We start from the raw sequence: 27,419 nt of genomic DNA, 5'->3' as shown, positions 1-27,419 counted from the left end.
AAACTATCCAGAACATAATATGTGAACTTAATCGCTTGAATATAATATGTGATCTTGCTTGAACGGAGCAGCGTTAAGCGCAACATGTTCTCTCTAGTTTTTATCGATGTACAGCGAAAAACGCGTGTCTCCGTATCGCGCATCGTGTGGGATTATGCCAGACTGTGCTGCCAGCGTGTCAAAGTAATGGATGATGATCGATAATCTATTGGTTGGTGCACAAAAGGTTGGTACGCCCAACTTGTCCCTGTACTGCATTCAGGATACAAGTTAATTTGATGCCGTAATGCTTTCGTGGTGGTGATTTTATGAGAACATGTTTTGTAATTTAATAAGTAACAAAAACGGATGACGTGACGTCGTGATGCTGTTTCTGCGCAGTGCTACAAGGCTACAATGTTCCCAGCCAGCTGGTAACGATGCAAGACTTTTAATAATAATAAACCGTGTAGGCTGCAATTTTTTCTATTTGTGCAAGAGTAAGTAAAACATTGCGTATGCACATTGTTTCTCTGTTTATGAACCCACTTGGTTGATGGTGGGCCAAGTGAAAAAGTGAAACTGCGGACTACTTTCCTGACGTGCGCGGACGAACAACTCTTTGCAGCTGCTGGCCTACAAGCGTCTGCCGCCTCCCTCGTCGTGTCCGAGGAGCTGCTACGCGGTCGGGTTCGACGTTAAGCGTGTGACTGATTTTATTTAACTACTCGTGCAGCGCCTGCCGCCGGCCCTTGTGGTAGCCATGGATGAAGAGTACGACGCCATCGTGCTAGGCACCGGGCTTAAGGTGAGCGCCGTTTTATGTTGAATCGGTGGGTGGGGTGTTTTCCTGTCGTTGCCGGCTCCCCTCGTTAGGCTTAGGGGGCTCACTACACCGCTTGGCGGACCGAACCACTCAGTAGAGCGACGGTGCGAATAGATCGAAATACTGCCCATATGCAGATGTCTGCCCTGAAATCCGCATCGATGTGGTTCTGAGGCCATGCCGCTAGTTTAACAGGCCCGACCTAAAACGCCGCGGACCAATTTAGTTTTTTTCTTAATTTTTATTTTTGGTCAGTTCATCGGCTCCACGTAGTTTGACCGACATACTGAGATGTGCCGGTCCGGCTTGGCGCCCGTCTGCAGAGTGGCAGCTGCAAACTTGTAGGCCTAGCGTGATCACCGACGGGCCCTATGACAGCTGCTTCGACGCACTCTACCTGAGCAGCCATTATTGTTGCTTTCTGCAAAGTGGCCAACTCGAAAACGAGCAGCGCGAAACGGGTCGTTTTGGCTCCTTCTCCTCCCTCCGAGGTTGTCGAACAATGCGGAGCCACCTCGGTCGAGCATTTGTCGCTGCGGCGATTGTTGTGACGTCACGCGTTTGCCAAAGATCTGGCTGTTTCGTTAAGCAGTGTCGGTACGGGAGGCGGGAAATTGCTTCGCCTTTTAAACGGCATTGCATGCTGTTTTACATCCTCTTGGTGCGGGGACATTTGCCATGGGTGCGCTGTCAACGCGTTTCTGCGACTTTAATGACGTGTACGATTTTTGACTTGCACGGTTCTCTGCTTTTGTATGGTCATTGCACACGCTGGCCACACTCACTATGGTGTTATGGCCATCGGTGGGGATTCGAGATGGTGTTCGTGGGCCACTTCAATCCTTTTTGGCTATAGTTTGGCAAGTTTCTTAATATGGGGTATGCTGCTTCAGTTTTCTGCTTTATGGAAGAACACACTCGACCACAAGGAATATTTTGCCAGGAATTTTGGGCACCTTGACCCTTCTGTCGAGCAGAATGAGCTCCAATGTGCCGATTTATGGCACATGAGGCACTCTTGCGCAGCCACAATCAGTGGGAGGAATGATCATGCGTCAATTTCGACAAAGAGACGCAGGCATTGAAGGAAGCACGCAGTTGCTTTGCATCAAACAGTTCTGCCAGCAATTGTGTGAAACCTCACAGCTGACTTGCCCAAGACTTGCCAGCACTTGCAGCAGGTGCGTTGGCTGTATTTGAAGCTTCTTGCTGAGCTCGTTGGTGAAACGTATCTGTTCGAAGAGAGGCACCAACAAATACACATTTGTCCTATCAATCTGTTCACATGTGTTAATTTGTGCCCCTCTTCTAAGAGTCTTGCAACTCCATTACGTCAAGCATTGAAGGTTTTTTTGATGGTATTTTAGGCGTTTTTGTTGAATTGGGCATGTTGAATTAGTCTGTTGGGGATCTCACCTTATTGGATGCGAGGGAAGAGAGACACAAGACAACCTTGTTGAGTGCACTGGTGATGAAATGGGCTCGTTTCCCAACTGGGCAGGCTTGCTCGTGGCGCAGTGAAATCGGCTGCGCCACTGTGCATTAGCAATATTTCCAGCCCATATTGGCAGCTCGTGGTATGCGACTGCTGCTCCTGATACGTAAAGGGGCGGCATTTCAGTACTTGGGAACACGTGTGCAAAACTTGGTTGGACGAATGCATAGGGCATCTTGTGTGCACAAGTGGGTCGCTGATTCGTGGCATGCCATCTTATCTCAAGTTGTTGTCAATGGTTGAAAAAAATGCTCCAGTAGCGATGCCACATTCTGAAGGCAATGAAGACGCTGATGCGGCATTCATGAAATTCGATGTGCTTGACTTGTTTTTGTTCTGACAGCACTGTATAGTGATTCTGCTACGTTTCAGGATTGATTACTACTATACCAACAGACTACTCCCCTGACTTTTACTGGTCGACAATTATAAACTTTGCTTCTCTACATTATACTGGTTTGTCTCTGTGGACTATACAGTGGGTGCAGACTATGTGAAATATTTAGACCCAAATGGGCTCCTGTAGACCGGAAAGTACGGTATATTAGATTTTCAAGTTTTGAAAGGAAAATGTGGTATTGCCAGCACTTCGGTAGCCTGTGTTTGTAACTATTGCAAAGCTTGGAATGGAAGGTTTGACGAAAACTCGTCTGGTCGGGGGTGATCATGGTAAAGAAAAGCGGACCATGTAATGAAAACTTCTAATCAAAACAAATGAGATGTTTCGTTCAAAATGTTTCATTTGATTCTGTCATTGGTGACCGCTTTTCTTTACCATTTGGGCTCACTTGCATTTCTTGTAGCCAACAGTGCCTCAGTACTGGCAGCTGCTGTTTTGTGCAAGCCACAACACTCAGCTCCACAGTTGTAGAAATGATGCATCTGCAGCGTAAAGCACGAGTGCACATGAACGTTTAGAACAAGTTAAAAAAAATTAGTTTTGCTCATAGCACGAAGCAGTGAATTGATAGCTTGCAAAATATAATGTGCCTTACTATTTCGCGCAGTGTTTGTTGGGGGAAACTTTTGCAGATGCAAGTGAGCCTTTGAAGATTTGTTTTTCTGGGAGCTCTGCTTTTCTTCCCCGTACTGCTGGATTCATTCTTTAACCTATATTTGTGCATTGTAGGCCTTGCGCGATCCCTGAAGAAAACGGGTCACGTCCATCATAAGACGAGTACCAGAAGAGGAAGCTTTTGCTCTTTTCTAAATACATGGGAAAGAGGAAATCGTTTTGATCGGCACCCACTAAACTTAATGAGGTTTGCTGTATATGTAAAACTTTTAAAGCTGATTATTATTTAGGCTGTCGATTATTTTTAAAAATTTGTCAAAAGTCTTCAATCTTTAGTCGGAGCTTAACTTGGCAATAAGGAACGATATCACACCGTAGAGGGAGTCAGCGCTGGTGTGCGTTTCCCTTGTCTTTTGTGTTTTTGCGCTGTTCCCTTGTCGAATGATATCAGTTATGTAAGCTGCATCTAATTTTACGTCGAAAGTGGACAAAATTTATTACACACCGCTCTGCAATATACAGTTTGTATGTATGACTTATGCAAAACCCTTGTAAACACTAATTCACAGAAGCTGGAAATTTATATATAGAACTTGACCGCTTTAGATGCTCTACCGGATGTAGTTTACAGAACGGCAATATCTGTTTTTTAATGCAGGGGGACAAATTTGTAAACCATCAGGTTCCATTTTTTTAAAACTTGCAATTTTTAAACATCTTTGTACAAAATTCAGGCCGTAAATCAAAGTTTCGCTCCCATCAGTCATTATAATTTAACTTGTATAATCTAAAATGCAACAAATTTCATTAAAATTGGCCTAGGGGTTATTTCAGAAAAGCATTTCTGAGTTTTACATGTATTTCAATAAGCGACATCTGCATTGGGCCCAAAATAAAGCTTCCTCTTAAGGTCAGTCATTTTTAATACATGTCGAATAAAAGTTAATTTACCACTGCCTCTGCAACAGTAAAGTTGATGTGCCGGAACAGTGCTTTTTTTATGTACAAAGATGTTGAACTAGCTGCAGATGCACACTCAACTGCTTCAGCATCAGCAGAGTGGCTGAGACTTGTCTGTCATGGATTGGAATCCTTGCAGCACAATGAGAATGTTTTGTTCTTTTCTCTCAGTGGATTTTGGGATTCCAGCAACAGTGGACAACTGCTATCACTGTTACACTAGAAGCAAAGCACATCTGTGCCTCTGGAGGCAAAGGATACACACACCAATGCTGGGCATGGTTTCTAGCGCACCATAACAGGTGTGTTGCCAATGCTCACAAGCTCTTCAATGGAAGTGGCAGAACTGCGCTAGGGCGTTCGTTTTGTTGTCTGGTTCTTTTCTCTCGTGTCCGGGTCCGCACGCCTAACCTTCTTTCACGATGAATCCTTACCAAATGGCGCAACTGTAGATTTCTGCTAGGGCTTCATATTTAGCAAATTGCATATATGTCAAGAAGCACCTACGATGGATCACTTGGGGACAGTTATTTCTATATACTGCCGCAGTTACGGGCCAGAAAGCCCCGTAAATAGAAGTGCTAGCAACAACTCGCAAGCAGACGACTGCTCATGCCACAAACGTAACCATTCGTGTGCTTTTTGATTGCATGGGAGAACAGTGCCGTGATTGGTTTGGCCTGGACAATGCATGATGAGCTATGCTATGTGGCTCGTACTGGCTGGCGATTTGTGGCTTTCAGGCTCGCCAGTTACTTTTGCCCTTGTATTACAGTGAGCAGGCTTCCCTTGTGACCAATAGATGAGCATTTCCATGACAGCAGAGCGCCTTCTGTCAAGGATGGGGTGCAAATGCGTTGTTGAGAAATGTAGGAGCGGCTGCGCATCTAGCGCAAGTTGCTAGTGATCCTTTTTGATGGCAAGCATGGGCTCGTACCATTCCAAGGAAAGATTGGGAGCTGATGTCTCATGACCGTTTGCAAGAATCACTTTACGGAGAGCAAGATACAGAGGAAGCGGTTATATGTGGTGAGCTTGGAGGCTAACCAAGTTGAAAAGACCTTTAAAGATTCAATGGTGTGTCCTGTCACCTCAACGTTTGCATAGCACAGTAACTTTTTCATTCTTGCTTTCAACTGTTTGAGTGAAAGGGCTGTTGCGGTCCATAGTGCCAGATGCTATGGCACCAGCAACTCTGCAGTCGCATCAAGTTTGACCAAGGACATTACCCCTCGACAAAAGGTTGTTTTGGCCAATGGTGTTTGCAAAAGGTTGTGGTTGGTTCTAGCTATGGGAGATATTGCAAAAGTAAGAAGACAGTCTGGACCAACACTAGATTTCATCATGCTTTTTGTGCTGTTGCCGCTTGTTTTGTGCCTTCCGTGGCTCAAGAGTGCAGGAACGGCCTTGATGAACCCGTGACATTTGATGAGGACATTGTGTTGGAGAATATTTGACACAAGGAGCAGAGGTAGTTGGGAATATCAATTTTCTAGCATGGATTGAATATTCAGATATCAAATGACACGCAGTTGCATTTATTAGCAAGTTTTTTTAACATGGCAGTTATGTTGCCAATAGTAAAAAAAAAAAAAAGACCAATAAGCCATTTCAATAAAAGCCCTTGATGTGAAAAATGTAGCTGACCGGGCTCCCTGGATGTGGGTCAGTGCAATACTTTGCAGTGTCCAAAGCTGGGCAGATGTGCTTGCAAATACGTAGCCAATAATGTACCATTGTAACAAATCTTGTGTTCCACCATTCCTGAATATATCCTTTAAATCCAGGTGTGCCTTTTGTGCATACAAATGTGTATATATTGGCTTCATTTGTGAATTTCTGCTTTTTTGAAAATTTTGTTTACCGACAATCAGACTTGTAACAAATTACATGTAGTAATTACTTGTAATCAATTAATTTCTTGCAGATTTGTAATTGATCAACTATGTTTCTTACTAGGTAAGGCTTACTGTAATTTAATTATTTCAGTAACCATTTACATGTACCCGGTTACTTTATCGACAACACAAGCTGTAACAGGGTTTGAGCAGTTTAGAGAAACTCGGGCGCTCAGTATTTGTTTCCTCATTTTAACACTGCATCAGATGAATTGTGTCATGATAGCAATGGCCACTTGGTATGTTGCCTGTGGGCTTTTGTTCATTGGCCCGTCTTCGAGCCCTGACAACAATGAAGCGCAGTGCTTCATAGATATGCGAGCCTAGTGGCATTAACTACTAAAGCAGCACGCACATTCAGTGTTGCTGCTCATGTCTGCATGGGGAAAAAACACTTGGCGACACCTCGGAAGATGACCAGCAAAAATCCGTGAAAACCAGTTGTCAGTGAAGGTGAGGTGCCTCAGGTCGGGAACAGCGAGGCCACCTTGTTGCATTTACTGTATTGGGCATTGTTAATAATGGTTGGAAGGAAAGTAACATAAATGTAATATATTAAGTTTTAGTAATTACTATGTGGCACAGTAATTGACCATTGTAATCATTACATTTTTGAATGACGTAATTATCTTTCGTCATGTAAAGCTGGGTTGTTTGATATAGCTGCCTCAGCAGGATGTCTCCTTGCAAGATACTGTATTTTCCTGACTATAAGTCACACCTTTGTATAAGCTGCACACCCCAGTTCGTGTATGTCGCATCGGTGTATAAGATGGACCTGTTTTAACTCTGTTGAAACGCAATTACACTCATCATACGCTCATTGCAAAATGCCGTACTTAACCATTTTTAGGGCACAAAATTTCTGTATACGTTTTTATGAGCCACAATTTCTACTAGAAAAGAAACATTAGTAACACTCTCCTTAGGTGCGGAAGACCAACATTTATTGTACTTCACTCAAAGCCATCCAAGTCAAAAGTACAGCTACTTTGACTTGCAGCATTGCTGGGGTGCCGTCGTCGGCCTCTGAATAACTTCTACAGAACATTGCAGGCACGTCGCTGGCACTTCTGTGGTGTAACCTGGTCGGGGGAAAAATAAAGCACTTGTATTGGTCGTGCCAGTCTGCATGCATGGTTTTGTGTGTATGTAAAATTCACCGTTGTATACGATGCATGGGCAAAAATTTTGGGAGAGAACGTATCTGGAAAATGCAGTACACAATTTTCTGGTAAATTGCTGACCTGAATTACTTTCACTGTTGTTGCTCAACATGGGCTAGTTGGTGTGACGTCAAGGCTTGGCAAGCTGTTTGAACGACATGCCTTGTAAAGCAAACAGCTTTCTCTGGCTCTTTGAGCCGTTTTCATGATTGATCAGTGGTCTGCAATGGTTGGTTTCTGCAAGGAAAACATTTGTTCTCTCGTTTGGGCCACATCGATGATCATCGTCGAGAGTTTCTGCACGCTTTCTCTCCGCAAGGATACACACGCTTTGTGTTTTAATCCGAGGCTCAGGGAGCATTCATTTGAACACACCATGAAAGGTCCACCTGCAAGTGTGAGCTGTTCTTTTCCAATACCAAGAAGGTTGCTGTTCATTTGGGAAGAAGGGAAAGAGATATGAAGCTTTTGAAATGCACCATACATCGATAGCTCTTGCTGAAAAAGAATTTGAATTTTCGAACACAGTGCATGCTTTAAAAAATCCTTTGGGAGGGGATGATAGGTAACCTGATCAAAAAATTATTTACAAAAAAAAAACACTGTACACTTCAAGGCTTGGCAAGCTGTTTGAACGACATGTTTTGTAAAGCAAAAAGCTTTCTCAGTCTCTTTGAGCCGTTTTGATAATTGATCGGTGGTCTGCAATGGTTGGTTTCTGCAAGGAAAACATTTGTTCTCTCGTTTGGGCCACATCGATGATCATCGTCGAGAGTTTCTGCACGCTTTCTCTCCGCAAGGATACACACGCTTTGTGTTTTAATCCGAGGCTCAGGGAGCATTCATTTGAACACACCATGAAAGGTCCACCTGCAAGTGTGAGCTGTTCTTTTCCAATACCAAGAAGGTTGCTGTTCATTTGGGAAGAAGGGAAAGAGATATGAAGCTTTTGAAATGCACCATACATCGATAGCTCTTGCTGAAAAAGAATTTGTATTTTCGAACACAGTGCATGCTTTAAAAAATCCTTTGGGAGGGGATGATAGGTAACCTGATCAAAAAATTATTTACAAAAAAAAAAAAAAAGACACTGTACACTTCAATTCTTGGCAAGCTGTTTGAGCGACATGCTTTGTAAAGCAAATAGCTTTCTCAGGCTCTTTGAGCCGTTTTCATGATTGATCGGTGGTAACAAGCCTGATAACAAGGATGGCTCCCAACCGTACAGAGGAGTGCACCGTGACTCTCGCGACTCGAAGAACGGCTCCCCCGAGAGGAAGAGCGCACGACCTTCTGATTGGAATTGGACTGTTTTTGCACCACGCAGCTATCTTATACTTTGCAAACATCTATGCTGCACTTTGCGATGCCCAAACCTGGTGAGGGGCCCTTTAAGAGGACCAACAGCCACCCAGAATGTGTCGCGGGATGTTGGTGGAATTGAAAAGACCACGATTTATAGTGATACAATCGAGCATGCTGTTTGCAATTTAAGTAGAAATTCAAATTTTATATTGACACAACAAGTCAAGAAAAACCATACGTTGTGCCTGCGTACGGTGAAACTTTGTGACTAGACATGGATGCACTCAGATTACACAAGTCAGCTGTAATTAAGTGCAACATACTTGTTTAAAAATGCAGTCTTTGTCATATGGTAGGTTGCGCTTTATCCTGTGTGTACAGAAGTTCACGCTAACAATAAGCAGACCAGTGGCGAGCCGTGGCGTCCCTCATTGCTTTTGTTGCACACTGAGCTTGCATAACGAGTATCAACACCGAGTCGTTTGCTCCGCAATGATGCAGTAGACGAGACAGTTGTTGTCACTGACCTGTGGTGCATATTTTACACTGGCAACGAAACAAGCTTACAGAATATGGTAAGGCCATTCATTATTCTAAGAGTGATGTGGGGCAGCTGGAGCACCGAGAAAATGAACAATACTGCGGAAAACGTACTGCAATACAGGCACAGTCCAGACCACCCTTGACAGTCCGTAGCAGTCGCCGAACATTGGTCAGATCCCTTGCTGAGGAAGGACACGCTGTCCAAAGGAAGCTTGAAATGCCTTTGCTTCTTGCAGCCCGTTGTATTTTTGGCTCAGTGGTGACGGTGATTTGTCCACTCGACTCTTTCACTGATAGGCTCCGCTCCTCTAGAGGGTCTCCATTAACTTACTTTATTTTATTCTTTTTCTATGCCCTGCTGTGCGTGACCAGCATCTATTTCATGCTTGTGCACCAATTTCACTGCACGTGCACCCACTCAGGTGTTTTCTTTGCCCTCGCCTGCCCCGGTTGATAAGGAAACAGGCTGACAGTTTGGCTCCTTCCCAGAAGGGTGACAAGAATGGACAAGAAACCTCACTAAAAGCTTAGGTGATGATGGAAAGAAAGAAATTGTGTGCATTCTGCTAGAGTCCTCTGCATCTGTGGCAAGTTGAAAACATAACTGCCTTTCTCTCAAAATGCCATTTTTGTGTTTAAGGTATTTGATGTACAGGTGGGTTCACTGTTAGAGGGAATAGCGAGCTCGTGCCCTACGCAGCACTCTGTATGGGAAGCGGCGAAAATCGTGAGCATGCGCGAAAAACGGCGTCGTCTGCTACCAAACTGCCCCTTCGCTTGACTCGCGCACATCTGCCCTGCCGTGCACGTCAAGAGCGCTTCAAGGATAAACATTTAGTTTCATGAGACATAGAAAGCACATAAGTACACTCGCTTCTACTGCAGTGGCATAGAATGTAAGTCGTGGCAGAACTATGTTTTGGAGAATGGCATTTTTGGATATGCCAAATAATGTCACTGTGCTGCGTCTTGTGCGAACATTACGCCAACAGAAACACACACACAACACTGTCGGTAACTGTGAATTCTTCTGTATGTTTTTGCTTATTAGTTAGTGTCACCCCCTCACCATCATTTAGGAAGAAAATAGCAATATCTTCGAATGACTATATACATGTTCACGTTTCCTGATTCGCCAACGGTAGCTTAACATGGCATTTCGTATCTTCTAGCAACTCGACAGACTGAGTGTGTTGTAGCCAGATATCACTGAAACATGCCTAGCACAACAGCGCTGAAAACAAACCCTGGTGTAACTTGTGCTCGTTTAGTTTAGTCAATCGCCACGCTCCATCCACGAAATGTTGCCTCTAACACTAAAGCGACCTTCCGCAGCCTATACTACATTGCAGTGCCAACGAACTGAATGAAAAATATCAGAACATTCTTTATATCATATGCCCCCCCAAAAAAACTAAATTGTGAAGGTCTCCTCTTATAGGTAATGACAAGTGTGAACAATATTTTTTTTCTTGGGTGATGTTGAAGACAGTAAAATGTGGAATATACTTACTCCTCTAAATGGTCATCCTGCCATTAGTTTCTGAGAAACGGTACATTGAAGTCTAGAACTCTGTTTAAAATCTGGTCCATTTAGAAGAGCTATGAATTGGGCTAGTTGGTGTGCATTCATTTTTCTTGCGCTAAGTACTGTAGGACGCAACAGGGACGAAACGAACACTGGATATGAAGCGGGCAGGATGTGACACAGGGGAGCGCAAACTACCAACTGGTTTATTGTCAGTATTTAAAGCACACGACGTATTGTGACTGTGTCAACTATGGTAATAGCAGATACTCTCAGATCACGTTCTCGCGTTTCTCGTTCAATCGGTGTATTCTGTGTGTGTATGCATTCTTTGCGTAAGTGATTTCAGCTTTAGTTAACATGATTGAAGGTGTGCTCGTGCAGTTCTCTTTTTCTTCTATTTCTAAAGCCTCTCAGATTTCCCTAATTATTTTATATTTTTCTTTAGCGAGAACTGTCGTCTTGTCAAAGTAAGCTGTGTATTTGCACGTTCTACGATGCATGGATTGCTGGATGCGGCTACTTGCTCGCATGTGTAGCGATGTTCTCTGAGCCTGTCGTTCAGGCAGCGTCCTGTCTGGCCCACGTATATAATACGTAGCACTTATGCAATACGTAGCCTATGAAAATAACGCGGTGTACAAGATTACGCTTAAATGTGGCAAGGAATACGTGGGCCATATGTGAGGCCTATTTCTCAAACATTACTGCAATTGCTGTTGCTGGTAGGACAGGAGGAACGCTTTTGCAATATGCTGAATACCATGTTTTCACCCATGTTTCATGGCTGACAGTATTATTCCAACAACATTCTTTGCCATACTTATGCGAGTACTGTATCATTGTGTTGTGTATACTAGCTGCATTCTGTAGGAGGGTTGTGTCCTCTGGCCATCCGATATTTAAACAAATGCCTGGTGAAAACAGACAGATGGAACTTTGAAGAACTCCAAAGAGAACTTCTTACGGTACGCCAAGAACTGTCCAATAACGGCTATTCGGCTGCTTTTGTTCGCAGAATCGAAAAACGGGTGCTGGATCCTCAGCCATCCGAGAAACGAGCTTATCAAAAACGGGCCAGCATTCCCTACATACCCGGTTATCAGCAAAGCGCTTTCAAGGATATTTTCAAAATATGACACGCATTGCGCATGTGCCATCTAACAAGCTCCGCGGCAAAGTTGTCAACGTGAAGGACCGCTTACAAGACGAAAAGTTCCCGGGGGGTAATCTATAAGATCCCGTGCCAAGACTGCAACTTTTGTTATATTGGCGAAACAGGAAACTTCATTCGACGACTGAAAGCACAAGCGCGATGTTCAAAATCACCGCCACGTGTACAACGCACTGGTGGAGCATGTGCACAAGAGTCAGCACTCTATCGCTTGGGAAAATGCTGCAATCATGGCTAAAGAGAAAAATCCGACAACGAGACTGCTGCTAGAATCTCTGCTGATACAGACGACGCCAGATACCGTTAACAGGACAGATGGAAACATGCCTCAAGTTTATGCCCGTTCATTACGTCGTATACTGCATATTTAACTGGACAACGATGCTACGTCCGCTGTATTGTGAGCAAGGAACCTGTACAGGCTCCGAAACGTCAAAACACTTTTTTGACTTGGTCAGTGACCGTAATTTTCATTAACCCAACATGCTACCTGACCAGACGAGCTTTCGTCGAACTCTTGACTAAAGACGGTAACGTTACATCTGAGAAGCAGCGTGCGTATGCTAAACAGGGGGGGGGGGGAGGTATGGGTCATTTAGCGTTACACGTATGTGCATTTCGATCCCACTATTCCGCTACGCCCGCTAAACTAAATCTATTATTTTCTGTGCGTCGGCAAAATTCGCGAGGGTTTAAAACTGTAGCAATGGCGATTGTTTGCACAGTGCGTATGCTCCTGTGGTTTCGGCAGAGGGATTACTGCTGCAATGTTTGGTGTCAAACTGGGTCGGTTGGTATTGCAGTTAACTGCATAGGGCACAGAGCAAGCTTGCCTGCAGAATTGTGCATAGGTGAGGTTTCAAGTTTATTTATTTGCTTCTACATGAGGTATGAGTGGCTTAACTTCTGCGGCAAATCGTTGACGTATAAAGAGAAAAGAACAGGTCGAATGACGGATGTTTGTGGAACTCCTGTGGTTGTAAATTGTAGTGAGGACACAGTATCATTGATTTCTACTACTTGTTGGCGGCTGTTAGGTAACTTGATTTCATAGGTCAGGGCCCGTAATCCAGAATGCTGTAGTCTTAAGATATCGCGATCGACCGTGTCAGAACGACTTTTTTAAATCGCCAAACATGACTATTATAATTTGGTTTCTATCTAAGGCTAAGTTAATTGTTAGAGACAGCACTGCAGATGTCGTCGAATGTTTAGGCCGAAATCCGTGCTGTTGTGGGCAAAGAATCTTAAGAAATTTATGCATTCGACATACTATAATTTTTTCGAATATGTGGGAGCACTGAAATTGGCCAGTAGCTGGATGGATTGAGCGATCACCTTCTTTATACACAGGAACAACTTTAGCGGTTTTCAAATGTGAAGGGTACGTTGCGGCGCACGGGTAGTAGTTGAAGATATTGCACAAAATAGGAGCTAAGATATCTAAATGTTTTTTTATCAGGCGCATTGTAATTTTATCCAGACCAGGTAGCTTTATTAGTTGAATTAAGAATAACTGACGTAACTTGACGTAATTCGACGTCATGCATGACAGAAGTGTTACGAACCTGACTGGGGCCAATTAAAATGCTGTCTCGGGAATATCGGCAGCTAACGAAGGACCAATAGCAGTAAAAAAGGAGTTAAACACTTCGGCTATGTCTATGTTATCGGGAAGGATGCGTCATACAGATGACCTTCCAGATACTTCCTTTATAATAAATATTCCAGATCATTTTGGTGTCATGAGATGCCCGTTGGATGAGCCATATATTAGCTTTTTTCATGCTCGCATCATTGAAACGTATTAGTAACTATATAATTTAAATTGCCCCAGTAATATGTGGTTTTTTTGTTATGCTTCCATTTGCAGTAGTAATAATCTTAGTTATTAATACATTAAGAATTTGTTACGTCATCTACGGACATTTGTTACGTGATCTACGGACAAACGGGGGGACTTGATGTGTGTAAAGGCGTTATCATCTGAGTCTGCTAGCATTTGAGCAAGTGCAGCAATGAGGTTAGTAAATTTGGTGTTGACGTCGTCATTGTACACATCATAAGCTTTTGTCGTAGCAATTTATAATCTGTTTTGGTCAAGTGTCTTAGTTCTTGCCTTTTTTTAATTGGTAAACAAAATGAGACAACTAAGGGGAAGTGATCAGTGATATACACCGGCGTAAACACCGGTATCAATGTTAGTTCATGCATCGTCCTTGACTTATGTGGAGGAGCTCGTAAGTTGTGTGGGAGCTGTAATTAGGTTGTGAAAGTTATATGAATGTAATATGACAAGGAAGTCTAACACGGCTGTGGACGACACGAAGGACGCCGACAGGAAGACACAACAGCGTAGGTTTAGCCAGGCGCACCAGGAACAGCGTCGAGCCCGAGCCCCACTTCAGTAGCGCTGGCGATCCGGCTGCGGAGCACTTCTTCCTTACATCTTGCCCCCTCGCTGGAGACGGAGCCGCACAGGAGGCCTAAGGCATCGTGAGGACGAAGGGCTCGTGATACGGCTGGAGCTGAACGACGTGGACAGTTTCGTGGCCTCGGCGACGCAGGTCCGTAGGGGGCGTCAGAGGTTCGATGACGTAGTTCACCGGAGAAGTTTGCTGCAGAATCCGGTAGGGTCCATGGTATCGGGATACAAACTTGGAAGAGACATCTGGTGTCGAAGTAGTAGGCACCCACAACCAAACGAAAGCGTCAGGCGAAAACTGGGTGTGGGGGCTCCTGTCGTCATGACGAAATTTCCGTAGCGCTTGTTCTTGCGTTGTAAGGGAGCGAGCTAGTTGCCGACATTCTTCTGCGTACCGGGCGGCTTCGGAAACCGGTGTACCCTCGGATAAGTCAGGACAGTAAGGAAGAATAGTGTCAATGAGAAGTGACGGTTCTCGGCCATATAGGAGAAGAGAGAAAAGCCCGTCACCAGGGGTGCCGTATTGTAGGCGTACGGGACATAGGGAAGGATGAGGTCCCAGTTGGTGTGGTTGGAGGCGACATACATCGAAAGCATGTCGCCAAGAGTTCGGTTAAAGGGTTCTGTCAATCCATTTGTCTGCGGGTGATATGCGGGGGTACAGCGATGAATAATGCGGCATTCAGTGAGTTCTTGAAGGACATCGGCGAGAAAGACGCGGCCTCGGTCGCTCAGTAGTTCGCGGGGAGCGCCGTGACGTAGAACGAAGCGTTGAAGCAGGAAGGAGGCAACGTCACGAGCTATCGCGGCTGGTAGAGCGGCCGTTTCGGCATACCTCGTGAGGTGGTCTATAGCTACAATGACCCAGCGATTGCCAGCAGCTGTGTATGGCAGAGGCCCGTATAGGTCTATTCCAACCCGGTCAAAGGGTCGTGAAGGGCACGGCAAAGGTTGCATTGGTCCAGAAGAGCAGCAAGGATCAGGTTGCGGCGTTGACATTCCGTGCAAGAGCAAATGTACTTTTGCACAAATGTGTACATACCGCGCCAATAAAACCTATGACATAGTCTGGTGTAGGTCTCGAAGAGACCAGCGTGTGCACACTGAGGGTCGGCGTGGAAAGCGGCGCATACATCAGTGCGGAGCTGCCGGGGTATTACAAGCAGCCATTTGCGGCCGTCGGAACTGTAGTTACGGCGATAGACGATGCCGTCGCGGATGGCGAAGTGCGAAGCTTGCCGGCGTAGCGCTCGGGATGGTGGGTGTTCAGGTGAATCTGAGATGTAATCTATCAAAGATGAAATCCAGGAGTCCTTGCGCTGCTCCAAAGCCATGTCGACAAAAGCGAATGGGGGAAGTGGGTCGTCTAGGGCGGAGACACTGACAATGTCGGTGTGGACAGGCAAGCGCGAAAGAGCATCGGCATCGGCGTGCTTCTTGCCTGAGCGGTAGACAACCCGGATGTCGTACTCTTGGAGCCTCAGCGGCTGCAGGGATCCTTGAGGGATGACAACCAGCAAAGTGCGTGGTGATCGGTGACAACATCGAAGGACCGGCCGTACAGGTATGGACGAAATTTTGTAATGGCCCAGACGATCGCTAGACATTCTTTTTCCGTGACTGAATAATTCGCTTCAGCTTTCGTAAGAGTGCGGCACGCGTAAGCAACAACATAATCTTGGTAGCCGGGCTTTCGCTGGGCGAGCACAGCGCCAAGACCAACGCCGCTAGCATCCGTATGAATTTCTGTGGGAGCAGTTGGATCGAAATGGCACAGTATCAGTGGTGTTGTAAGCAGGCGATGTAGCGTAGTGAAGGCCTCGTCGCAAGCCGGGGACCACGGGGAAAGATTGGGGTCTCCCTTAAGTAGCTCTGTCAGCGGTGCCATAATCGAAGCGAAATTTCGAATGAAGCGGCGGAAGTACAAGCAGAGGCCAATGAAACTACGCAAGTCTTTTAGAGACGTTGGCCTTGGGAATTCTTTAACAACACGGAGCTTAGCGGCATCGGAGAGAACGCCGTCCTTCGACACAACATGCCCGAGAATTGTCAGCTTGCGTGCCCCAAAGTGACATTTTTTCAGGTTAAGTTGGAGGCCAGCGTCACTGAGACAGCGTAAAACCTGCTCCAAGCGATCAAGGTGAGTAGGAAAATCTGGTGCAAACACTACTACATCATCCAAATAACACAAGCACGTGTTCCATTTGAGGCCTCAAAGAATAGTATCCATCATCCGCTCAAAAGTCGCGGGCGCGTTTCAAAGGCCGAATGGCATCACACGAAATTCGTATAAGCCATCTGGTGTGATGAAAGCTGTTTTAGGCTTATCGTCTGCAGCCATAGGCACCTGCCAATAACCAGAGCATAGATCGAGGAAAAGAACTCTGCACCTTGTAAGCAGTCTAAGGCGTCATTGATCCGTGGCAATGGATAAACATCCTTTTGGATTATTTTGTTTAGGCAACGGTAATCCACGCAAAAGCGGATCGAGCCATCCTTCTTTTTAACTAAAACAACTGGCGATGCCCATGGACTGTCGGATGGTTCAATGACACCACGCTTGAGCATTTCAGCTACTTGCTCATCAATGACGCGTCGTTCTGTCGAAGATACGCGGTATGGTCGCTGTCGTAGTGGTGAGTGAGCACCGGTGTCAATCCGCTGGCATACAGTTGTCGTTCGACCCAGAGAAATGCTATGGCTGTCAAAAGCAGGGCGAAATTTGTCGAGGAGACGGAGGAGGTCATGGCGCTGCTTGGGGTTTAAGGCGTTGTCGATGACGTGGCTGAAAACGTCTTCAGGCGATGTGGCAGGTACGGGACTACCGGAGAGGGTGTTGACCTCGGACGATCCATTAGGAAGTTCCAACGCGGTAATGGTGTCGTAAGGCTCCACAGTGCCGAGAGATTCACCGCGAAGCAACGTAATCGGGAATGGGAAGTGGTTGTAGACAGGAAGGTGAGTCACACCTGCTTGAAGGCCAAGCAGCGCGGTTGGGAGTGGTGAGATGTGGCGACGAACGAAAGCAGTGGAAGGTGTGAAGAGTACGGTAGAGTCGGAGGCAACGGAACAGGATACAGGTGCAAGAACGGATGCGTGCGGGGGTATCAGGATGTCGTCAGTGAGGGATAACTTGGTGCAGGAAAGCGAAACGTCGTCAGGTATGGCATTGCCAAGCGAAGAGAAGGCGACTTGTGCACGGGAGCAATCAATGACAGCTTGGTGACGAGAGAGAAAATCCCAACCTAAAATATCGTGGGAACAGTGGGGAAGAACGACGAACTCGACGAAGTAGAGCACTCCTTGAATTTCAAGTCTGGCGGTGCATGCAGCCACCGGCTGCGTGCACCGCCAGACTGTGCTGTGCTGTGGTCGTGCGGAGTAAGGGACTGAAGAAAGGCATCGTGACTTTTCGTATTGAGCGGCATAGTTTGTCGGCAATCACAGATATGGCAGCACCTGTGTCAATGAGGGCAAGCACAGAGACACCTTCAACAGCGACATCAATAACGTTGGGCGGCGAATGAAGAGGGCTTGAGCATTGCGATGATGACGCAGTTCTTGCCTCGGGAACTGCACCGCTTAGTTTTCCGTGTCAGTGGTAGAGGGACGTCGACGCATCGAGGAGAGCGTGCAACGACGAGGAGAAGAACGGCGGTCAGAAACTGGGCAAAGGCTAGGGCGGGGAAGGAGTGAATCGCGGTCTGGAGTGTAAGACAACAGATGGTCGTACGCTGCTGTGCGTGGGTCGTCACGTGGATGAAGTGGACGGCGGCGGCACAGGCGTGCAACGTGTCTGGGAATACCACACGAATAGCTGATGGGTGTTGTGTCTGGCGGTCCCTCGGGACAAAGGAGGCCTGCGCCGACTCAGACGCGCCAACCTGGCGCCCTTTCTCGCGGCCGAGAATTGTCACCTGGGACTGAGGGATTAGCAGTTGGTCTCCAGGCTACCTCATGCGTCGCTAAACGGCAGCGTCGCCCTTTGGTGCGGTTCCGTGAATTACCAGCGCCGCCCGAACCACGACGAGGTCCGGCGTCGATTGCGACGCGCCAAACTGGCGCCCTTTCGAGACAGCCACCGCCCTCCCTGATTCCGCGAACTGACCGCTATGGAGAGGCGAATCTTGAAAGGGGCCAGTGTCTGGCAATCCCGGGGGAACGACATCAACGTTCGGTTCCCAAGGTGTCAACCGCTGCCTGTGTTCGGGGGCGACCTAACAAGATTGGAGGCGGAGCCCGGCGGGAAACGACGACACATCACGTGCGGGATATGGCCACCTGATTCAAGATGCTGATTGGCTAAAGAACTACAGTGTATTCCCTCGTCGAGTGAAAGAGGGAAACAAAAGGGATAAAACAGGGGACTTGAGTGTTGTGCAGGGAGCTTGAGGCTTGACCATGTAGAGCACGCTTGACGATGTAGAGCACGCTCGACGATGTTGAACGCTCGGAGATGTAAGCGCTACTACATACAAAGATGTTAGCACGTAGACGGCTCCAATATCATGGAGCCCATCTTGTAATATACCATGTACAGTGTATATAAAACAGTTTTCTAATCTCCCTGGATAACTCCTCCTCTTGGCACCTGGCACGGCACCATACATGGAAACCTTTAATGGACACACGGAAATCACCATTCGCAACATGGGCCGATTGTCCGCTGTGCACCAGGGATTAATTGCTCGATGGACTGGAGGTCGTGGTGGCATGGAGGTAAAAACAGGGCTAGGCATCGGAGGCGGAGCCCGGAACGTCGGTGGGCGGGGTCGTGCGATGGCGGCGGCATAAGTCAGTGGGGCGGTGAGTTGAGGCGCCCGCTTCAGAGGAAGGACCTCGGACACTTGATCTTCTATAACGTGTCGTAGGGTCGGACTAAGGGACGAACTGGACTCCGGCGGGTTGGAGATAAGGGAGAGCTGGCGAGCAACTTCTTCCCGGACGAAAGCCTTGATCTGCGAGAGGAGGTTGGAATCGTGAAAAGGAGAGGTGAAGCCTGATAGGGAACAGGGCGGCGGGTGAGGAGGCGTTGACGGCGGAGCTCGTCATAGCTTTGGCAGAGTTCAATAACTTGGGCAACCGTAGAGGGGCTCTTTGAAATCAGCATCTGAAACGCGTCCTCGTCGATGCCCTTCAGTATGTTTGATTTTGTTGCCCTCAGTCATGGATGCATCGACGCGTTTGCAGAAATCGAGGACATATTCGATGTAGCCCGTAATGGTCTCACCAGGCTGCTGAGAGCGCGACTGCAGACGCTGTTCGGCACGAAGCTTCTGAACAGCAGGGCGGCCGAAGACCTTGCTGAACTTTGTCTTGAACACAGTCCAGCTTGGGACTTCGCTTTCGTGGTTGCGAAACCACAAGTGGGCAATTCCGGTGAGGTAAAAAGGGATGGTGGTCAATTTCGTGGTGTCATCCCATTTGTTGTTAAGACTCACGCGTTCGTATGAGGATAGCCAGTCATCAACGTTGTGGTCATCAGCCCTGCTAAATATGGGAGGGTCCCGCTGACGGAGTGTGCCGGGGCATACGGAGGACTGGGGAGCAGGTGGCGGTAAGCTCGTGGCGCTTGCGGAGGTAATGATGGCAGGGAGGATCCGGCTGCGCAATTCCAGGATTACAGGATACCCAGCAAACCTCCACCAATTATGACAAGGAAGTCTAGCACGGCTGTGGATGGCACGAAGGACGCCGACAGGAAGACACAACAGCGTAGGTTTAGCTAGGCGCACCAGGAACAGCGTCGAGCCCGAGTCCCACTTCAGTAGCACTGGCGATCCGGCTGCGGAGCTCTACACGACTCACTTCTTTCTTACAGTAACAAATATTTATATAATATGAACAGAGCTAGTATGAATATTGATGTCACTGACAGTAACATTACTAACGTGCTTTGTTGTTAAGGTGTCAAGTTGAGCAATAAAAGAAATAACTCCAGTTCGGCGGCCTGTAAATCACACCAACAATAAGGAAAACAAGGTTTTTATGCCAGGCAGACTGTACACAGGAGCCATATACGAAAAGTGAAGATTGTGCTTGACAACAAAGGCAGCCCCCCCCCGATGTCAAGAGTTTTGTGGGTTTGAGATGATGGTGCAACCAGGGATTGCAACTGTCTCGCTCACTTGTCGCAGGTTTAACCTGCTCGGACAAAATCGCGAGCCTCATATTTAAATTCGTTCTTATATTACATGTCTTGGCATGTAATATGGAAATTCCGGAATTAAGAAGCATTTTATCATCTTCTATATTTCTGAGCGACATGATGATGGAGGATGAAGGAATTGCATTTGGCACTGAAAAACATTCATTACATGACCTTGTGAGAGCCTCCTCAGTAGCTATGTGCACCACCTTCGATTTCTCAGGCTTGTGCATGGGTTTTTTACCATCGAAGGCCCATGCAAATCGCCAGTCTTTTTGGCTTGGCTTGAATTGACTTGCCAAGAAGAACCTTGTATTCCGGGCACAAATGCTCGTTTATGTAGACGGGTTTGTCAGATTCTAAGCCTAGCATTGTCACATTGATTCTGTTCCTCTTGGCAGCTTTCACGATTCTGTCAATGGTTGACCTTTTCATGGACTTTACAATATTTGTCGGTCTCATTGCACGGTCCTTTTGCTGTGCTCTGTGAATTGCTTCAATGTCCTGGTTAAGTTCGACTTGCAGGCAGGAGGCAATTTGCTGAATTGTCTTTATAAGGTCCTCGGTCTTGATGAATGGCATTCTTTTAAGTTCATTGTTATTCCTCCTGCTGTATTGTTTAAGTTGCACAAGTTTTTTTTAGTCTAATTTTCCTTCTCAGTTTTTCTTTCTGCTGCTGGCATTCGACAGCCTGTTAACTGCTCACACATCCTGTTTAAGTGTTTTGGTTTCACCCCTGAATTCCTCAAAACTGTGCTCCATGGACCAGTTGATATTTTTGATTTGATCTCATTGCTGGACCCAGCTGCACAAAATGGAGTTCCTTCATAGCATCCATGAATTTTGAGGTCATCTCTACTAGAACCCTGGTTACTTCCTTAAAAGGTCCCTGAAACGGTTCGGACAAATTTAGTAGACACGTAGGGTGCAGTAAAACATTACTGCCACAATGGCCGTTTCTTCCTTTCCTTGATGCGCTGCACCAATTTGGGAATGAAATACCAACTCGCCCAATCCTCAACACTAGAAGCACAAAGCTACTTTTGCTGTAACCAAGTGTAAAACATTTTAAAGATTTAAAAAGAAAATGCGTTCATGATTACACTCCTGCTGAAAATTTGCACCAGCAGCAAAGTAGATAAACTAAACACGTTGCGGGGCTAGTTGGTGATGCAGTGCCCGTCCTGTGATGTCCTTGTGTCCTTGTCTCAAAAAGTAATGCTGGATTACTTTCTTAAGAACGACAAAGTACAGCAAAATAGAATACACTTGGCTACGGCTATATTAGCTCTGTGTTTTTCTGCTCTGTGCTACCAAGTGGCTGCACCGTGGTCACAGCTGTCCCTGATTTGTCGTCGGCGCGAAGTCGAACGACGAGGTAGACAAGCTGGTGGGTCGTTCCGTACTCGAGCGAACACAGTGAAGAGTCAGAGTCGGGAGTAAACAAAAAAACTAGATATTTATCGGCTGATAAATATACACGAATTAATAAAATCAAATAATAAAGAAAACACAATACAAGCTAACACACCTGAACTTTATATACACAATGATGAGGACAAATAAATGCGAGCGATTAACAGTAGATATAAAAATGAAACAGTGCGAGGATCACATACACAAGAATACACTTAACAGCATTTCGCTAAAACAATGTAAAAAAAAATCAAAGTTCAAAAGAAAACAAATGGTGTCATACGCATGGCCGGGCAGCAGCAGCAAGTCCATAAACCGTGAAGTCTGTGCACAAAGCTTTCCCAAAGAAGGCTGGCGGTCCGATCTTGTCGAGGTGGATGTGAATTGCTGAGCTGGGTTTCCCGGGAGTCTAGATCTGACGACTTCCCTCAAGCAGGTTGAGCTAACTTGAGGTGAACTACCGTGACCTTCGTTGCAGACGCTGGTTTGACGTCTCGTACGTCAACAAGTTACTTGGAGCTCCGACATGGCCAGGCGGCCCAGGCGATACTGGACGGCACTAGCCCCCTGACGGCTTCTCAGCAGCGCATAGGTTCATAGGTTCAGCTTCTAGACTAATCAGCAGGGCCCAAAACCTGCGCTTGCTTAAATAGCCTCTCCTTTCCCTAGTTCCCTATGTAGGGAAACTGCTGGTATGTAGAGTTCTCCGAATTCACGGCTCCTAGCTCCCAACAGTCTTGGCCGCGCCCCTTTCACCATGGACGACAAATGCAGATTCCCCTCTCCCCCAAGGTCAAGGGCCAAGGTCGAGCCCGGCACTACCACGTGGCCGTACACGCACACTTCGGGGTCCGTAATCGGCGTGTTGCGTCTCAAATTGAGATGCCGCCCGTGAGGCCACGACGCTTTTGACGCCCGTAATTTGGCATGTCGCTAATCAGCGTCAAAAGCACTCTCAAAAATATGTCGCTTCGTGGCAGTCGCTAATCGAATTTATACGCTGCATAGCGAGTGCACCACGTTGTTGGCGGCCGTTAATTGGCGTCAATAACCCCTCGAACTCTCGAAAATATGCCGCTCCGTGACAACTGTGCAGACCGTTATGTTTGTGCCTCTGCTCGTCTGGTAAAACACCTAGTCTGCTTGTGCTTGCGTTTACCGGAATACCGGACATGCTAAAAATTTCTATTATGGTAGTAATCCTCCAGCGTGAAGTGCTGGCTGCAAACACGTAGGTCCTAGCACCGATTGGATACCGACAGTCCAAAGCGCTGCAGCCACTCCGCTCATCTGCTGGCTTGCTGAGGGGCACGATGTCGCAACTTGACATATCACCACTCGCTTCGTTTGCAGCCCACATTGTAACAAGGCGAACCATTGTGCTCGCGAAAAGAAAGCTTGAGGTCAACTGCGCAGCTCGCATCAACACGGAGCATGTTGTAACACAAGCAGCCGACGCTTGCTGTGCGCTTGAAGTGTTTTAGTGTAGCGACAAATTGTCGTGTATTCTTTGTTACATTTTTATATAAAAACAACCAACATTCGAGCTATTACGAAAACTTGTTCATCATAAAGTTGGAAAAATTATCGATGGCACGACCTTGGTAGCCAATCGGATAGCTCGTCCAACTGACACCAGATAGGCGACACGTGTCAATTGGGGGGGGTGGGGGGGCGTGGCTGAAAACTCCGGGGAGCGGCGCTGCTGTGATCGGTAGCGATGTGCATTTTTAATACCGTATAATAGATTCTATGCTTTATGCGAAGCGCTTAAATGTGCCGCGTAATGGTCGGAAGGACCTACCTAACAACTCAGTACATTTGTACACAATCGTCAAAATCGTTTCAGTGTCCCTGTAATACTATTGACACGTATACATGTTTATCTTTCACCAGTGGCCGCTTTCCACCGGCTAACAAATGTTAAACGTTATCGCTCGGCGCAAGACGCGCCAGTGTTGGAGAACTTTCTAGAACGTTATCGATGCTTCTTTTCGTTGCCTGTTTTCACCGACGCTTATGTTATCTGATTGTGTGACCGACGCGAATTGTCTAGAACTTTCTGGAAGACACGCGGGCATCAGGGATTAATCTGGAACCTTCGATGACTCAGCTATAAAAGCCGACGCGTCTCGCTGCTGATCAGATTTTCGACGATCACCGACTGTTCGCCGCTATCGTTGTGCTTTTGAGTGTACCTTGCTTTTGTGGGCACATGTTCGCCCAATAAACAACCAGTTTCGTCGTACACAGTTTTACGACTGTTTTCTTCAGCGTCACTACTACGTGACAATATACAGATATAAGCCTGGAACAGGGTAAATAAAATAACAGGCCGCGAAACCCATCCTCTACCATTAGTAAATACACAAGGAGACACACTCATTGACCAAGCTGATTCTCTAGGCGCACATTTTGAAAAGATTTCAAGTTCATCCCACTACTCAGATACATTTCTGAGATATCAGAAACAAGCGGAGTGACTGCCTCTGGATCGTAAAGGTAATAGAAATGAACCCTACAACCGTCCATTTAATATGGCGGAATTTCAGGCTGCACTAAATGGTTGCAACAAGTTCGCTGCAGGAAGTGATAGTCTTGTACGAGATGATCAAACACCTAAACCCCGAAACCCACAAAACACTACTATCACTCTTTAATTCCGCGTTCTCTGCCTGTTACATTCCGTCCGCATGGAAAGAAGCAATCGTCATTCCTATTCTCAAAGAAAGCAAGAACCCTTCCTCAGCCAGTAGCTATAGGCACCGGGCGGCCGTCGTAAGGCGCCAGCGGCGCGCCGGCGATATGCTGGCGAACAGCGCCGCGAACGGCAGCTGTCAGAGCACTGGCATGTGAAGCAGACGACGGGATGGCGGCGCTCGGTGCTTCCAGTGATTTGGCACTGCGGTTTTTAAGGGCTCACGCACCGGAAAACGCATTTTCGCGTGTCTGCTTTTGAGAAAGGTAGTCACTTGTACGAAGCAGATCACATTTGTGGCATCAGGTAGTATATAAAGCAGAAAACGAGCGCAAATTGCGATGTAAATGCACCATGCACTCAACGGAGCTCACAGCGGCCAGCCATGACGTGGAACTCCAGCAGTTATATTCCAAATGTTATTTTGCTGCGTGACTTAACATTGTCGCGTATTTAATCATCTATATAGGCAAAGAACACAAAAATTATGGACAGAAAAAAAAGGAGACAACGTCTTCCTTATTCTGTTTCGTGAGCTGCTTCGCCGATTGTACATGTGTAAGGAAGTTCTCGTTCTCTGTCCATTGTAGTTCATCTTTGCAATGCTTTCCCATTCTTAATTGACTATAAACTAGCCCAATCTTCAGTAACGGCCGATTTTATATACGCCTCTGCGTTGGCAGTCGATGCATAGCACAGTCATGTGCCGGACGCAACCAGAGTTGCGAATTGCTAGGAAGGAAAATGTACATAAAAGGAAGACTGATACACTGATAAGATGGCAAAATGACGAGAAATCTGAGTGTTCGCCTTCAGTTCCCAAGCTCCGGAGCCATTACACTGCGGAGGCGAAGACAGGCAAGTGGGACACGAAGCTCTTGTCTATGAACGGCTCTTTTATTAACATTAGAACAACTAGACCATAGCAAATCAGTGTCGGAAATGTACAGTGCCCAGCGATTGAAGCGCTGGCAGCGCGCGGCTACCGCCGATTTTTTATTTTTTTTTTTCTTGTTTTCGTGCCACATGTGCGCGCCGTGGGACCAAATGCAGTCATAATGCGTTAGGAAGGTTCTCGCTTTCACTCTACACCACAATGCATCAGTCAGTGCAAAAAGCGCTAGCGACCATGCGATTCGAGTATCGCGTTTCAACTGCTGAGCACTGAACGCGCTGCTGCCTATATACAGACCACACATATACAGACTTTCCGCCTGAAAACGCGATGCCGCGATGAACAACGATTGAATTGAATGGCCTAACCAGCTTCAGTCATGTTTCAGTTACTGTTGGTGCACCCAAAAACGCAACATGTTTGATCAGACGTGGTTTCACGGCAGCGCCAGCTGCGCGCGGCCCGGCCGCCACATGCCATTACTTTCGCGGCGCCGCCGCATGAAGGCGCCACCGGTCCAAATTCATCCCGCGCCCGGTGCCTATAGGCCTGTAGCCCTGACAAGTTGTATATGCAAACTCTCTGAGAAAATGATTAACCGGCGCATCATCCATTTTCTTGAAAGCAACAAAATACTCGATCCCCTACAGTGCGGTTTCAGGGAAGGTAGATCCACAACAGATCACCTTGTCCGCATCGAGACAAATATCCGTGATGCCTTTGTACACAAACAGTTTTTCTTATCAGTATTTTTAGACTTGGAAAAGGCATACGACACAACTTGGCGTTTTGGAATTCTCTGTGACCTGGCTGGAATGGGAATCCGAGGCAACTTATTAAATGTGATTCAGAGCTACCTCTCTGATCGCACGTTCCGTGTAAGAGTTGGTAACGTCCTGTCTCGACAATTCACACAGGAAGCTGGTGTGTACCACAAGGTGGTGTGCTGAGCTGTACATTATTTATTGTCAAAATGAACTCGCTCCAAACTGTCATACCATGTACAATGTTTTATTCTGTATATGTGGATGACGTACAAATAGGTTTCAAATCATGTACTATTTCTATCTGCGAGCGACATGTACAGCTTGGGCTAAACAAATTATCTAAGTGGGCTGACGAGACTAAACCCACTAAAAAGCACGTGTGTTCTCTTCTCGAACAAGCGAGGTATATTACCTGACCCTACTATTTATCTTAATCGGCAACAGCTACCTGTGAGCCATGAACATAAATTTTTAGGCCTCATTTTAGACTCTAAATTAACATTTATCCCCCACTTGAAGTATCTGAAAGCGAAGTGCCTGAAGACAATGAATCTACTGAAGATCTTGTCCCGGACATCTTGGGGAAGTGACAGGAGGTGCCTCTTAAACTTGTACAAAAGTCTCTTACGGTCGCGCCTTGACTACTCAGCTATAGTCTATAACTCTGCTACGCCTAGTGCTTTGAAGATGCTAGATTTCGTTCACCACTTGGGTATCCGTATTGCTACAGGTGCCTTCAGGACTAGTCCTGTTGAAAGCCTGTACGTTGAGTGGTCTCTGGATCTCCAAAGGACATATTTAAGTCTCTCCTACGCCCTGAAAGTTAGATCAGACATCCAACATCCATGTCATTCTACCATTCGCGACATGTCTACTGTCAGGCTGTTCCGTAACCGCCCAGCCAACAGGCCTCCTCTGTCTCTCCGGTTAGAAGCACTGTCAGAAAAAAGAGGTCCCTCTTCTAGGGGATGTACTAATGGCCCCTACTTTGCTTCCACTGCCTTGGGAATGACACACTATTCAGTGTGACATCTCTTTCATAGAAATATCCAAACAAGCACCGGAGGCACATATACATTCCCATTTTCTTGAACTCCAGGACAAGTACTCCTGCACAGAATACTACACAGATGCTTCGAAGTCCACTGGTGGCGTTTCCTACGCAGCTCTCTGAGACTCAT

The 27,419-nt window shown here is 46.5% G+C and overlaps 1 protein-coding gene across 1 annotated transcript in view; it reads left to right on the top strand.

The window, feature by feature from the left end:
* The first annotated feature begins 614 nt into the window (after positions 1–614).
* Positions 615–27,419, top strand: part of LOC119431022 (rab GDP dissociation inhibitor alpha-like) — a 131,969-nt gene continuing 105,164 nt past the window's right edge. Inside the window, exon 1 of the mRNA XM_049656871.1 lies at positions 615–787. Coding sequence (XP_049512828.1) covers positions 743–787 — 45 coding nt within the window. The 5' untranslated portion in view covers positions 615–742. The remainder of the gene's footprint in view (positions 788–27,419) is intronic.

The sequence above is a fragment of the Dermacentor silvarum genome, chromosome 10 (assembly GCF_013339745.2).
Source record: "Dermacentor silvarum isolate Dsil-2018 chromosome 10, BIME_Dsil_1.4, whole genome shotgun sequence".
Classification (NCBI taxonomy): Eukaryota; Metazoa; Arthropoda; class Arachnida; order Ixodida; family Ixodidae; genus Dermacentor; species Dermacentor silvarum.
This window is presented reverse-complemented; position numbering and strand designations above follow the sequence as displayed.